Source organism: Sebastes fasciatus, chromosome 3 (genome assembly GCF_043250625.1).
Source record: "Sebastes fasciatus isolate fSebFas1 chromosome 3, fSebFas1.pri, whole genome shotgun sequence".
In the NCBI taxonomy this organism is placed as follows: domain Eukaryota; kingdom Metazoa; phylum Chordata; class Actinopteri; order Perciformes; family Sebastidae; genus Sebastes; species Sebastes fasciatus.
Window position 1 is genome coordinate 33,707,126 of NC_133797.1, and position 12,915 is coordinate 33,720,040.

General features: G+C 39.7%; 1 protein-coding gene across 1 annotated transcript in view; it reads right to left on the reverse strand.

The window, feature by feature from the left end:
* Nucleotides 1-12,915, reverse strand: part of usp43a (ubiquitin specific peptidase 43a) — a 130,876-nt gene that overhangs the window by 22,084 nt on the left and 95,877 nt on the right. The window contains exons 9-11 of the mRNA XM_074630513.1: nucleotides 8,641-8,747; nucleotides 3,508-3,585; nucleotides 3,219-3,348 (exon numbers count right to left, since the gene is read on the reverse strand). Of these exons, the coding sequence (XP_074486614.1) occupies nucleotides 3,219-3,348; nucleotides 3,508-3,585; nucleotides 8,641-8,747 (315 nt within the window). The remainder of the gene's footprint in view (nucleotides 1-3,218; nucleotides 3,349-3,507; nucleotides 3,586-8,640; nucleotides 8,748-12,915) is intronic.

A 12,915-nucleotide genomic window follows, 5' to 3' on the forward strand; every position in this document is an offset into this window, starting at 1 on the left:
ATAAGATCAGGAAATAATTTTTTTTCATTCAACAAAACATAATTAGTGCAGGAGAAGAACCTGCTGAAGGCTTTACAATCATCGACGACAAACTGCAATGGGACGATAACACAAACGCCATACACTCCAGAGCACAACAACTACTGAGGAAGCTAAACTCCTTTAATGTGGACAAAACGGTTATGACTCTGTTTTACAGATCTTTCATTGAATCAATTTTCACTTTCATCCTAATTTACTGGTTTGGTAATCTTAAAGAGAGTAAGGCAAAGCCACAGAGAGTGGTGAACACCTGTTCTAAGATCACAGGCGTATGCCAGCTCAGTCTCTAACAAGCCCATTGAGCAGCACGTATAGCGTGTTAACCAAGTGAAGCGGGCTGTAATGCAGAGGGAGGTTGATTATCCCCTTTGAAAATGGCTTTGCTGTGCCAAGCTCCAGTCAATGGAGCGTAACCATCCTTCCGGTCCCAAAATCTCACCAAACTCCTTGTTTTTGTAATGATTACTGCAGAGGGAATGTCTACTAAAAGGATGCTGGCAGGTGCCCCTTTCACAGCGTGCATCTGAGGTTTTTGTCACTCCAAACCATGTCCTTCACTACCTAGTCATGCCTTTTGAAATGCTCTTGCCACTTTCCAGAGGCTGATGAATATGGTTATTTCCGGTGTCAAAAACTGTGAGGCGTACCCTGACGACATGGTATGTTATTCTTCCACCTGATCTGAGCGTGTAGACACTTTAAGGGAAATATTCAGTCGTTTCGAGGGTGCTTCTTTAACTTCTTTGAATCTGACTAAATGTGAGTTTGGTAAAGTTGGACATACACTGTACGGTTTTGGAAATGTTGTTGTGTAACTCCTACTCCTACTGTACGAGTAGATCGTTTGCGATGTAAAGCCAAAGCTCACGATTTATGTGCTCAAACTGTACGGTGCCGTCGGCCCCTGGGGACCACTCTGGCTGTCAATAAAGATTTGTTTGAAAGCTCCGAGGCAGGTAAAGTTTGTTTGCTAGAAGAGGTCTGTAAAAATCCAATCCAAAATTTCTGACATGTCAGACATTCATCCGACTGTCCGACGACCGGTCAGGAGGAGTTAATCGGCTTTCGGTCCCCCTGTGCACTGTACGGCAAACGATGCCTGACAAAGCTGAAATTTGGTCCGACTCCAAAATGAGTCATGCGGCTTCAAATTTGTGCCAGAAACGGGCTAAAAATTGTACAGTGTATGCCCAGCTTAAGGATGCAGTCACACACTTGGGGAAGCAAGTAGGGCAGGGGGAGGTGCGCCTCCTGTCTGCCAAAGTCCCGACCATTCTGGACTTCCTGGTGCCAGAAACGCAACGGCAACTCTGCCGGTTTCTGGAAATGTGTGGCTATTATCGTGGGTTCTGTAAGAATTTTGCTAGCATAGTTGCGTCCCTCACTAGCTTTGTAAGCTCTTTCAGCTGATTTCTGCCAAAGCTCTTCATTCCCGCGCCTGACTGGCTAAACCCGATTTTGCACGTCCATTTAAAAAAGAGGTAGACGCCAGTGCTTATGGTGAAGGCGCTGTTCTTATGCAGGAGATAGATAAACAGCTTTATTGATCCCCGTGGGGGAAATACGAATGCCACCAAGTCAAACAACAACAAACAACAAAAACAACAGGAGGATGATCATGGTAGATCCTGATGTGCTATTTCACAAAGAAATTCAATAAACATCAAGTGAATCATAGTACCATTGAGAAAGAAACTTTGGCATTGCTTCTGGCGTTACAGCATTTTGTTGGGTCGAGCTTGTGTATTCAGACCACAATCATCTTGTGTTCCTGTTCCCCTCGGGATTTTAACATTGAGATTCACCACATAAAATGAATAATATTGTGGCTGATGCATTGTTCTACAGGGTTTTTAGCATCAAACATTTCTTTAGGGGTAGAAATGTTTGGTATTAGATGGGGGTGTTATGACCCTGAGTCATAATGTGTATTTGTATTTCAGTGTGTGACTTTTGTGCTGTTTTTCTTCACTGCCTGAGGGCGGTGCTATTCACCCTCAAATTGTGCAGCTGCTCATCAGATCTCCTTTGGCTCTCCCTGCTGTGCAGCAGTTACTTATTGCACTTCACTTCCTCTAAACTCATTTCACTCAGTAATTGGTGAGGTTTTTAGAGTCCTGTGAGCAGGGATGTATGCACTCATTTAGGATCTGAGTTTTCAGTGCGTTTATTAGGAGCAAATTAACAATCTGTAGCCATTACAAAACTTATGACGCAAGTGGTGTCGCTTCCTTCTTTATTTTGTACACATCTTCAAGGTGGGTGGCTGCTTATCTCCTACCCTCCAAGGTAAGATATTTATTTTTTTCAATTTCTGTTTTTATTGGTTTTTCGAATTCATCTCTGTAATTTCCTGACACACTGTTTAATGAGTTTCTTTTTCTCACAATGTAGTTTAGCTATCTTTGAGGCCTCATCCAACATTTTACTTTTTAATTTTAGGCATAATTAATCACTGTGTTCTGTGCTGTATGAGTGGAAAATGTTACGTGGGAGAAATGCAAGCTTACTGCTGCAAATAACTTATTTTTTACCATATCACCTGTATCAGTCTCGACATAAACCAAGATTTGGATTTAGATTAAAATTGGTTAGATATAATTAAAGTTGTTATGATGTGCAGCATCAAATCTTAGCTTATCCCACAGGGTAACTTGAAAAGAATCCAAACATGACTGACTAGGTGATACTTAATTATAATACCAATATAATAATCATTTATCAACCTCCAGTGGAATTGATGATATGATCATGTTTTCCCAGATCTTAGTAATTCATTTAGTGTTAAAATAACTGATATAAATGATGTTGTAATAAACTATAATGATCCTTTTGTCATTTTAAGCAAACTCTAACAACCACCAAAATAAATATTTGTATTAATATAGTGATACCGATTTACTTCAAGACCACGGATGGCTGCTTCGATGTGTTGGTGTTGGTTACTCAGTCTTTTCCAACACTTATACAGACAGGGAGTTTGTAAGTAATCAACAAAAGTTGGGACACCTGTAGGAATTTTTTGCAACAACTTTTAAGGCTCAATTTACATTCATTGCTGCAGAACAGCCAGGCGTTGTCGTCTGATTTTTTAACATGAAGGGTACTCTAAGATGGTGCGAATAACAACTTATGTCATTTACAGTACTTAAGAGTTGTTTTGTCCTCAGTCTCACCTGTTCTTCTTTGGTATACAGCTGGAAGCACTCGTCCAAGGTACAGCTGTGCTGCTGCAGGTGCTGCTGCTGCTGGCTCCTCACACTCTCCGCATCCTTGACCACCTCCTCTTGGATGCTGCCAAAGAGACTGGAGCACACACACACACGCACACACACACGCACACACAGGGTTTATTTTTCTCATTCAGCTGCAGAATTTAGTTTGGATCAGTGTGACACTCAGGATGACATCCACAACAGTTGATATACTCCACTAGAAGTTAAAATGTTTGTGCACAATGCTTACCATTCTTTAGTCTTGGTCTCCCACTCAATGACAATCTTTACGTGAGGAGGTCCCCCGGTGCCGCAGGACTTCAGAGCTCTACAATACAGCAAGAGACAAACTTTAAATACACATCTTATGATCATTTGCTGCGTTCCAGACGACTCGGAAATCAAAAATGTCCGACCTCCTACTAGAAAAAGTAGAATGGAGCGACACCTCAAAGTCAGAGTTCCTACTTGTAAACTCAGGACGGATCCATGTACCCCGACTTCATGAAGAAGCAGTTGTATGACATCACACAACAATGGATGCGCACCATCAACTAAAAGGCAAAGTAAAGTCTATTTGCCACTATTTAATTAAATAATACTAGGGCTGCCCCCTCTTAGTGGATTAGTTGACTAATCAGTCAATTTGCTCTCAGTCGACTGAGATCTCTTCAGTCAGTTAGTCATTTTTTATGCTTTTTCATGCTGAATTACTTATTTCCCAAAAACTTATGAGCACATGTCTGGTAAACACAAGATTTAAAGTGGTGCTTTTGTGTGATTCCACAAAACCGTGGGAGGCTGAAACCTGTGTGTCATGCAGTGAATAACGGATCTGCTCTGACAATGACCCTGAGAATTTCTTTGAATGTTTGTTTGTCCTTTTCATTTAATTTAACCTCCTCCACCCTTACACACAGCCCCGGAACCTTAGATCCTCAGGCACGGGTCAGCTCTCCATCCCTCACACAAGAATGCGAACTTTTGGGGACAGAGCCTTCAGTGTGACAGCCCCCACACTTTGGAACTCTCTCCCCATAGAGCTCCGCAACGCACCATCTCTGGACACCTTCAAAAGACTCCTCAAAACCCACCTCTTCACCAAGGCCTATGGCCTCTAGCTACTGTTACATTTGTTGTATTTATTTATGTCTTTGTTAAGCGTCCTTGGGTTTCATGAAAGGCGCTATATAAATCCAAGCTATTATTATTATTATTATTATTATTATTATTATTAATTTCACTTTGACACGCACAGACACACACACACGCGCTCACACACTGACACAGGTGAGACCTGGCTTCATAGAATGTATTAATATGCAAAGTTTGATGTTGTTGAGCCATTGTCGTGGAAAAGTTGTATAAGACATGAAGTACGATTTGTTCCTTGTCGAGTTCTTGGAGTCCTTCACACTCGGCACACCTTACATGAGGAGGCTCTGGGGGTTAAGATAAGATGAGGGACTTGTAGATGTTTTCGGCTCCCATGTTAGAGACAACACATTGTTTTGATATCAGACTTAATAAACTAATAATAAACATACATATCCAGGTAAGGACAACTGTGACTCATCAAGTTATTCATCTAAGTGAAGATTGACCTGAGGTACAAGTTTTCCACATCAGCCGTCATGTAGTGAAATGTGTTTTGTTTGTATTGCAGAGTTTTCCTTCACTGCATTGATCTCAGGAGGAAAGATAAAACAGCCTCGTATTTAGCAGCCAAAACAGAGCTGACAGAGGGCCAAAATAGATTTAACAGTCGCTGGATGCTCAGGGTTATTTTTTTGTTCCGGGAACACGACGGATCGTTGATGGCAAATGTCTCGGCAATCGTGTCAAAATTCGAGTCCTTTTGATTTTTGCAAATCATCTGTATCCTGGATGGAGACAGTCTGGAGATTTCCAGCATGACCGGATATTGAATGATTCTCACTGAGAGTAGTTTCACTTCATCTTCAAAGTACAACTCATGTTGTTAGGCTACGTTAGGTTAGGTCAGGTTAGGTCAGGTTAGGTTATCTTTAATGTCCCACAAGGGGAAATTTGTTTTGCTGCCAGGGTTCACATAAAACCAGAATACAAAAGACAACATCAATGACACATCAATACAATAAAACACAGAGCTAGAGCAAGGAAATGGAAATATGTGCAAGTGTGCAATAGTGCAACGGAAGAGCAAAAAGTGCAGCCAGAGTGCTATATGCTATTGAGCATATTAATAGCACTTGGGATGAAGGAGACGTGGCGCCCTGAAACAACGTCCAGAGCTTGAACTCCTTCAGGAGAGGATGGTCCTGGCAGTCCAATGTGGCATTAACCGCTCTATGGACCTTCCTGTTATTAATGTCTAAGAGCATCGGCTGACGCCTCTCTGAAATCTTACTGGCCATTTTAACTTAAGACTGTTTAATGCATAAACGTGTATGTTCTGAGCGTTACAGAATTACATAACATCTCAACACAATAACAGAGAGGTCTATTTTCCCTTATTATTGAAAAATATCAAAGATACCCTTTGAAGAACTCAATAATGCAACATTGAATTACCACCTACTGTATCTACAAATGTCACGAGATCCCGCGAGGATCACATATCACAGGAAAATCCATCTTGTCAGGCTTCGAGTAATGCGTTCGTGACCTACTGGCAGCTACGAGCGTGGCTTAGGTGTGTGTAAAGACCCGGAGAGGCGACTGTTCATTTGAAACAACAATGACGGTTCCTTAAGAGGTTAGTGTAGATGCTGCAATATCACCGGTTATATCAGAATGGAGAGTATTTTTTTCATTGAAAGAAGAGCAAAGAATGGCACTGCAGGCTTTTCTCAAGGAAAAGATGTTTTCGCAAGGGACGGCTTCTCAGATGATTCTGTGTAAATAACCAGGTTATCTACAAATGCTCCTCTCCCTTTGCTTATGAATGTACTTGAACTTGGCCTATCTGACACAATAATAATTGCCTCTGGATGAATAAGAAACCTTATCTGTGTCACACTCACTACAAAATGCAGGAAACACCTTGCACACATGATCTTTCCCACAAAATAAATTTACCCATTTTAAAAACTCTATTTTCCTTAATCAAGGATTCATGGAGTTGTCATGGGGCTACTTGGCTTTGTGATGTGATGTCTAAGGCTGTGATGTGTGTGACTGTGAATATGCATTCAAACACACACACACACACACACACACACACACACACACACACACACACACACACACGCGTGTGTGTGTGTGTGTGTGTGTGTGTGTGTATGTGTTGTTCTTTTACAGATAAGTCCTGCATTACAATAAATAATAATGTAAGTGACAGAGACACAGAGTACGGAGGCTGTAGTGTGCTACTGGAATAACTATAGACTTTTACATTGTTTATTTATAACCAGTAACAAATCATTCAATTGCCAATTAATCATATTACTTTCTACTGTCTTTAAATTATAAATGATTTATTGAACTTCAAAACTGAATTGCAAAATGCATACTCTTTGTTATTCCAATCACTAATGTTGTGTCTGTCTATCAAGCTCCATCTCACAATTCATTTATCAGATTTGATCATCCAGACTGACTGGAGCTGCTAACAGCTGGTCAATTAACCACGGTAAAATTATTTAAATACTCTAGTGGCACACTCCAGACTACGCAACAACATGCAGACAAACAACAATCATTTAGTAATAAGGTGATTACACAGTAAGCGGACCAGGGCAATAAATAAAAAAATCAAATCAAATTCTATATCATTAAAGCTGCAGTGGGTAGAAATGGAGCAAGTATGATCAAAAAAAGTTATCTTTATAAAACGGTCACTATATCCTGACATGGCGACGAGCGGCGGCCGTGAGTTAGCCAGCAGGGCACGCTCACATGCATGAACATGCACTAAAAGGTACGCAAAGGCCGGCTTGGCGATGTCAACAAAGCACAGAGACGCTCGGATTACAAAACACACACAGAGGGAGAGCGACTTCATTCTCTGCTCAGGTAGACATTACTCCTCTATATCTTTACATAGACAATAGTTGTTCAATGCTATATTAATGCTCTAGATATCGTATAGAGAGCCTTTAAGCTTTGAGAGCCACAAACCAAATAACATTCATCACCACTGGAAGTAGGGCTGAACGATTTTGAAAAAATTGCAATTATTTTGACTGATATTGCAATTGCAATATGATTTGCGATATTGAAAGAAAGATCCATTTTACATAATTATTCTCATTTTCATTGGAGAACAAAATCATTATGGTTTGATTTTTGTGGAGATCTGTACTAAACAAAGATGTTTTCTTAAGTCTGTAGAATATGCTGTGTGGACCTGGATGTCTCAACAATTTTTTTTTCTTTTAACCTTTATTTAACCAGGAGTAAAAACTCATTAGGCAACACCACAGTTACACAGTTGCAGACATAAAAACAAACATAACAATTGAAAACGAAGACAAAGAGCAAATTTCAAAATCATAAGGTGTCAAAAAAAACATTCCTCAACATTCAAAACATCTACATCCAGATGTGCCTGTTTCCAAATCTTTTAGAAGCACTTTAAAGACATTCAGCGAGACCAGCTCTCCAAGTTTCAGGTCATTTTGTAGCTGATTCCAAGAACAGGGAGCAGCATACTTGAACGCCCTTTTTCCCAGTTCAGTAAGGATTTTGGGGACAGTTAGTAGGATTAAGTCCTGGGAGCGAAGACGGTAACTTCCCGTACTTTTTCGAAGTATGTAGGTCCGTAGGTAAGATAGAAGCAGACCAAGAATAGCCTTATAAATAAGAACAGGCCAGTGGTTCAGTCTACGGTTGGACACGCATGCACACACGCAGGCACACACACACAAGCACACACTTATTGAAAGACTCGTCTAATCTTGACAATCTCATTTCGTAGCTCTTTTGTGGAAGGCCTGACCTTCACTGCAGCTCAGTAGAACAACAGCAGAGATTTATACTAAGCACTTCAGCTGCATGATCTTCAGGAAATAAAGACACACCGTCAAACTGAAAGCATTATTCTCAGCACCGTGTAATCCTCTTAAGCTCCACTCCCTACTGAAAGGAATTGTAGCTTTTTGTCTACTGCTTTTGTAGGTTGTTTTTATGTCATTATTAGTGCCTTTTTTCATGTTTTTATCATTCAAGACCACATGGAACATATCAGTGTTTCAGCGTGTAGTGTATGTGTGTACTGTATTTCAGGATGGGCATGCTGTTATGCATGTAGGTGTGGACTGACTGTAGATATGCTGTCATAAATGAGTTATGGACCACACAAAGAAAGAGTGTACAATATTTACATTTTGGTTAGATATGAGTCTATGTAGGTGTACAGTACAGTGTGTTGTTTTTCTTTGTGTGTGTGTGTGTGTCCTACCTGTCAACCGCAGGGTGGTAGAGTGGCCTGCTGTCCTGTGGGGACAGGTAGCTGTAGGATGCCGATCCTCCCACTACTCTGATCTTAAACAGCCCTCCTCCGGCATTCTGCAGGGAGAGAAAAACACATTAGTACAACTATGTCCTTAAAAAGCTCCTTCTGACAGTCAAAAACTCAAAGCTGAGTTTAAAATTCAGTGGTGATATTATGATTGAAAGGATAGAAACAACAACTGTAGATATATCCAGAACGGCTTATTAGATAACCTGACATAAACATAACTCAAAGGAACATTGATTTTTAAGGATGCTCAAGCAGCAAGTTGATGTGTGCAGTCAGGTATGACTCAATCATTATATTCCAATGAAGAAATATTGTTTATTGTAGTATGTTTAAAACAATCAAAACAAAATAGACTAATAAATACTCCCTTATCGTTTGCCCCTGTAGTTAATATAGTTTGCTCCTGTGTGTGTGTGTGTGTGTGTGTGAAAATTGCCATAATTACTGCTGTAAAAAAAACAAGTCTGCCCTCTAAGACTCAGGCGAATAGCAAACTGTAAAGAGCACTTGTTAAAAGACAGCTACCATTACTGTAATTATAACTGTGGTTTCTCTGAGGACACCCAGAGGTGAAGACTACTACTGTAAATAACACCCCCGTGATTTGTAAAACAGTCTCACTCTGAAGTGCAACACCTCATGTTTAAGAGGGATAATGAGGCAGCGATGTAAGAAATGTCACTGCAATTTTCTGATGGGAGACAGATAACACAGCTGCTATCTTCATATAGCAACCGTGGGCTTTAACTAATTAACATAATTATGATACTGGCAGAAAGAGTAACCAAGCACTAGTACACAGGGTTTGTGGGTATTAAAAGTAATGCAAGATAATATCAAGGGTTTAAGCCTTATATGTCTTTTGGAAAAATTCAAACTTAAAGTCCCTGAAAATGTTTTTTTTTTCTCAATTACACTAGATATTCATTATTAAACGTGCAACAATCAAAGTTAATGTTAGTGGAAAAAACATGTTAGTCTTTATTTATTGAGAGTGTAACACTAGAGTGCCTTGGTAGCCGAGTAGTTACAGCGCATGCCATATACTGTAACTGCAACGCTGCGGGTTTGATTCTGATGCTTTGGGACCTTTGTTGCATGTCATATCCTTTTTTCTCTCCCCCATTTCTACACTGTCCTCTGTCAAATAAGAGCTAAAAGCTCAGTTAAGGCCTTTGCACACCAGGTCCATCTTTTCCGTTTCGTAAATATGATCTCACGTTGTGTCAATCTCGTTTACACACCGACTCTGAAGCTTTCATCTGTCATTAAAGTTTTCAGAACAGGTTTTTTCGCATCCGTCAAAAGCCAAAAGAGGGTTGTTTGGCCACTCTGGTCACAGCTGTCACAGTTTTTTTTATGCACGTAAACGATAAAGCATGAAGAGGAGTCTCTACACAGGAAAATATAACAGTGGTAAAGCAAAAAAAGTGTGAGAAGTCCACATGTGTCATTTGAACAGGGAGAAACAAGAAACAAGTATTGCCCTTTGGGTATTGTAAACGATGTGAATAAGTAATTTAGAATTACAGATTTGGACACAAATTAAGTGCTGCGAAAACCAAACAATTGTCTAATTTGGGGCTGAATCCTGCAGGATCTTTACATAACACCACAGTTAAAAGCACACAACCTCCCTCATTTATATCTATATCTTACGCAACTAGTCCTGCTGCCTCCTCACTGGAATAGAGAAAATGCATTTAGGCAAGAGGGTTGATTATGGAGCAGAATCAGGTTGCTAATGCGTTCATTCTGAGCGGGCCAACGTTGGAGAGTATGAACTGCAGCCATGCATGAAAAGAAATACATTAGTTGGTTGAAAAGCATAGAGTGGCCTGATTGAGCATTTCAGATGGCCTTATCTATCTATTGGACTATAATGCTGTAGGGAGTTTGGTACATTTTTCAGTGAACTTTGGAGAGTTGAGGATTCACAAGCTTCTACAGGATGATCCGTGATCTGCCTTAAAGGAGAGCTGTTAACACCAGTGAGGAATTTGAGTGATTTGGTGACCTAAAACTAAACCTAGGGGTATTTCATCATCTTTATTATCTCATTTGACTGTAATTCTGATTTACTCTGTTTATCATTAGCTGCCCTACACATGCCCATTTGAATTGAAAGGGAGGCAGAGGTCATGACTTGAGCAAAAGTTAGTATCCCATGTATAAAAAAGTGACCATGAGAAGTTTGAGTGTTTAAAAATCCATGCATTTTAATAAAATATGTTCCTATTATTTTAACATTAATTCAGAAAACAAATTATTTTGAAAGAACTGCAAGCTAATAAATTATTTTGACCTCTCACAGTTGATCAATAACTCATAAATAAATCCTAACTCCTCATAAATAACAAAATCCTCCAGAACTCAGATTAGTTTAGTATTCAGTAAAAGACCTGAGAGGCTTTTTAAACCCTTTAAAAATGTAACTGGTCCGTCTGGACACAGTCTGGCTCTTGTAGAAAAAAAACAAGACGATTAATAAGTTAAACTCTCATTCATCAGAGAGTTTGACTCCTTTAGAATCTCAAAGTTATAAAACTCAAAAATGTACAGATTGCTATGAGAAGATGTTTTGGCGTAGGAGTAAAAAAAACACACCCTGTCTTGCATATATAATGTATTAAACCTGAAGTATTGAATGGCCTTTAAGGCAGCGTTTCACTGTGATAAGGATTAAGGTAGAAAACGTAATTAAGAAAAGCTTAAAGGCATTTTGTTTTCATCATTCGGTGTATTGTAAAGGCAGGAGGTGATAATTCTGAAAAACAGATAACAATAAGAGAAGAAGCCACTCTAACTTAAATGTTAAATATAATTTACCTTCCGTTATTTTGAAAAACCTAAAATATTTAAATTTTACAAAAGCAGCCTCTGAAATGTAACGGGGGGAAACATTCTGGTGACGATAAAATATTTCACCTCTTTAATTCATTACAGCAAAGCGCCCATGGTGTGGTGACAAAAAGCATGAATGGGAGTTTTCCAACACATTAACAACAAACTCTACCTTTCATCCAACTTTTAAACCTTTCCACCGGCTCTAAAATCACCATTTGGCACAGACCACCACACGGGCCTTGGCTCATAATCCATTGCATAAGCACTCACGGTCAATTTTTATTGAGCATCAGGGCTGGGAGAGAGGAGCTGGATGTTGACATGCAAGTCAGTAACAACTCAAGTTATGTTTTCCTTTTTTCATTCCCTGAAATAAAAGTTGTATTTTGCTGAGTAAGCCTCTGGGTGGCGCCAAAACATTTCATAATGAAGAAGTAGGGACAGCAAAGTACTCGCACACTTGCTGCCCGTCAAGGGAACAGAGAATACAAACGGCGTTGTTGTGTTTATTGTAGATGTCTACATTTCAGTGGTAACGCCCGACTGACTTTACTGTCTTTCAGAGGCTCTAGCAGGTTCAGTTTTAGGGCTAGATTGAAGACAGAGCTATCCTATGAAACTAAAACCTAAGGAATCCATTGATACCAACCATGTCGGGAAGGAAGCTAAATAACACTCCAAAGTTGGGGTAAATTTTAGCGAGGAAAAACTGGCATGGCCATTTTCAGAGGGGTCCCTTGACCTCTGACCTCAAGATATGTGAATGAAAATGGGTTCTATGGGTACCCACAAGTCTCCCCTTTACAAAAATGCCCACTTTATGATAATCACATGCAGTTTTGGGCAAAAATCACGCAGTTTTTTTCATGCAGTATAATGTGTTATTTTTGCATATACTAAAATGGTGTATTTCTGCATACTGGAGTCCCTAAACAGTCTTGGAATTACATAAATTGGGTATCACTGTAACGCTGAAACTGTATTCATGCGTGATGATGTTAGTCCCCATAGTAGCCATTTCATAGAGTGAGACCATTTTTTTTTTTATTTGACCTCAATGTATAAAATGACCTGTGGTGACCTCTACAATAATCACACCCTCATGAAACTTTACAACTACAAACTAGAGACCTAGGGCATTCAGTGTATGTATGGCCTTCCTAGGTAGATTGAAAATAAGGGGATGTATGCAGTTTCCAGAACAGAAGTGCTCGCTATCCAATCGCCAAAAAATGCAATTCTTGCTGAAATCTCAAAATGTCAAACGTTTTTGATACCAAATCTCAGCATGTTTTTTTTTCTATGGTGTTCCTCAAGGTCTTGGTGTCTTATTGTGGTATTTTGAAGGGATTAATGATAATTTTG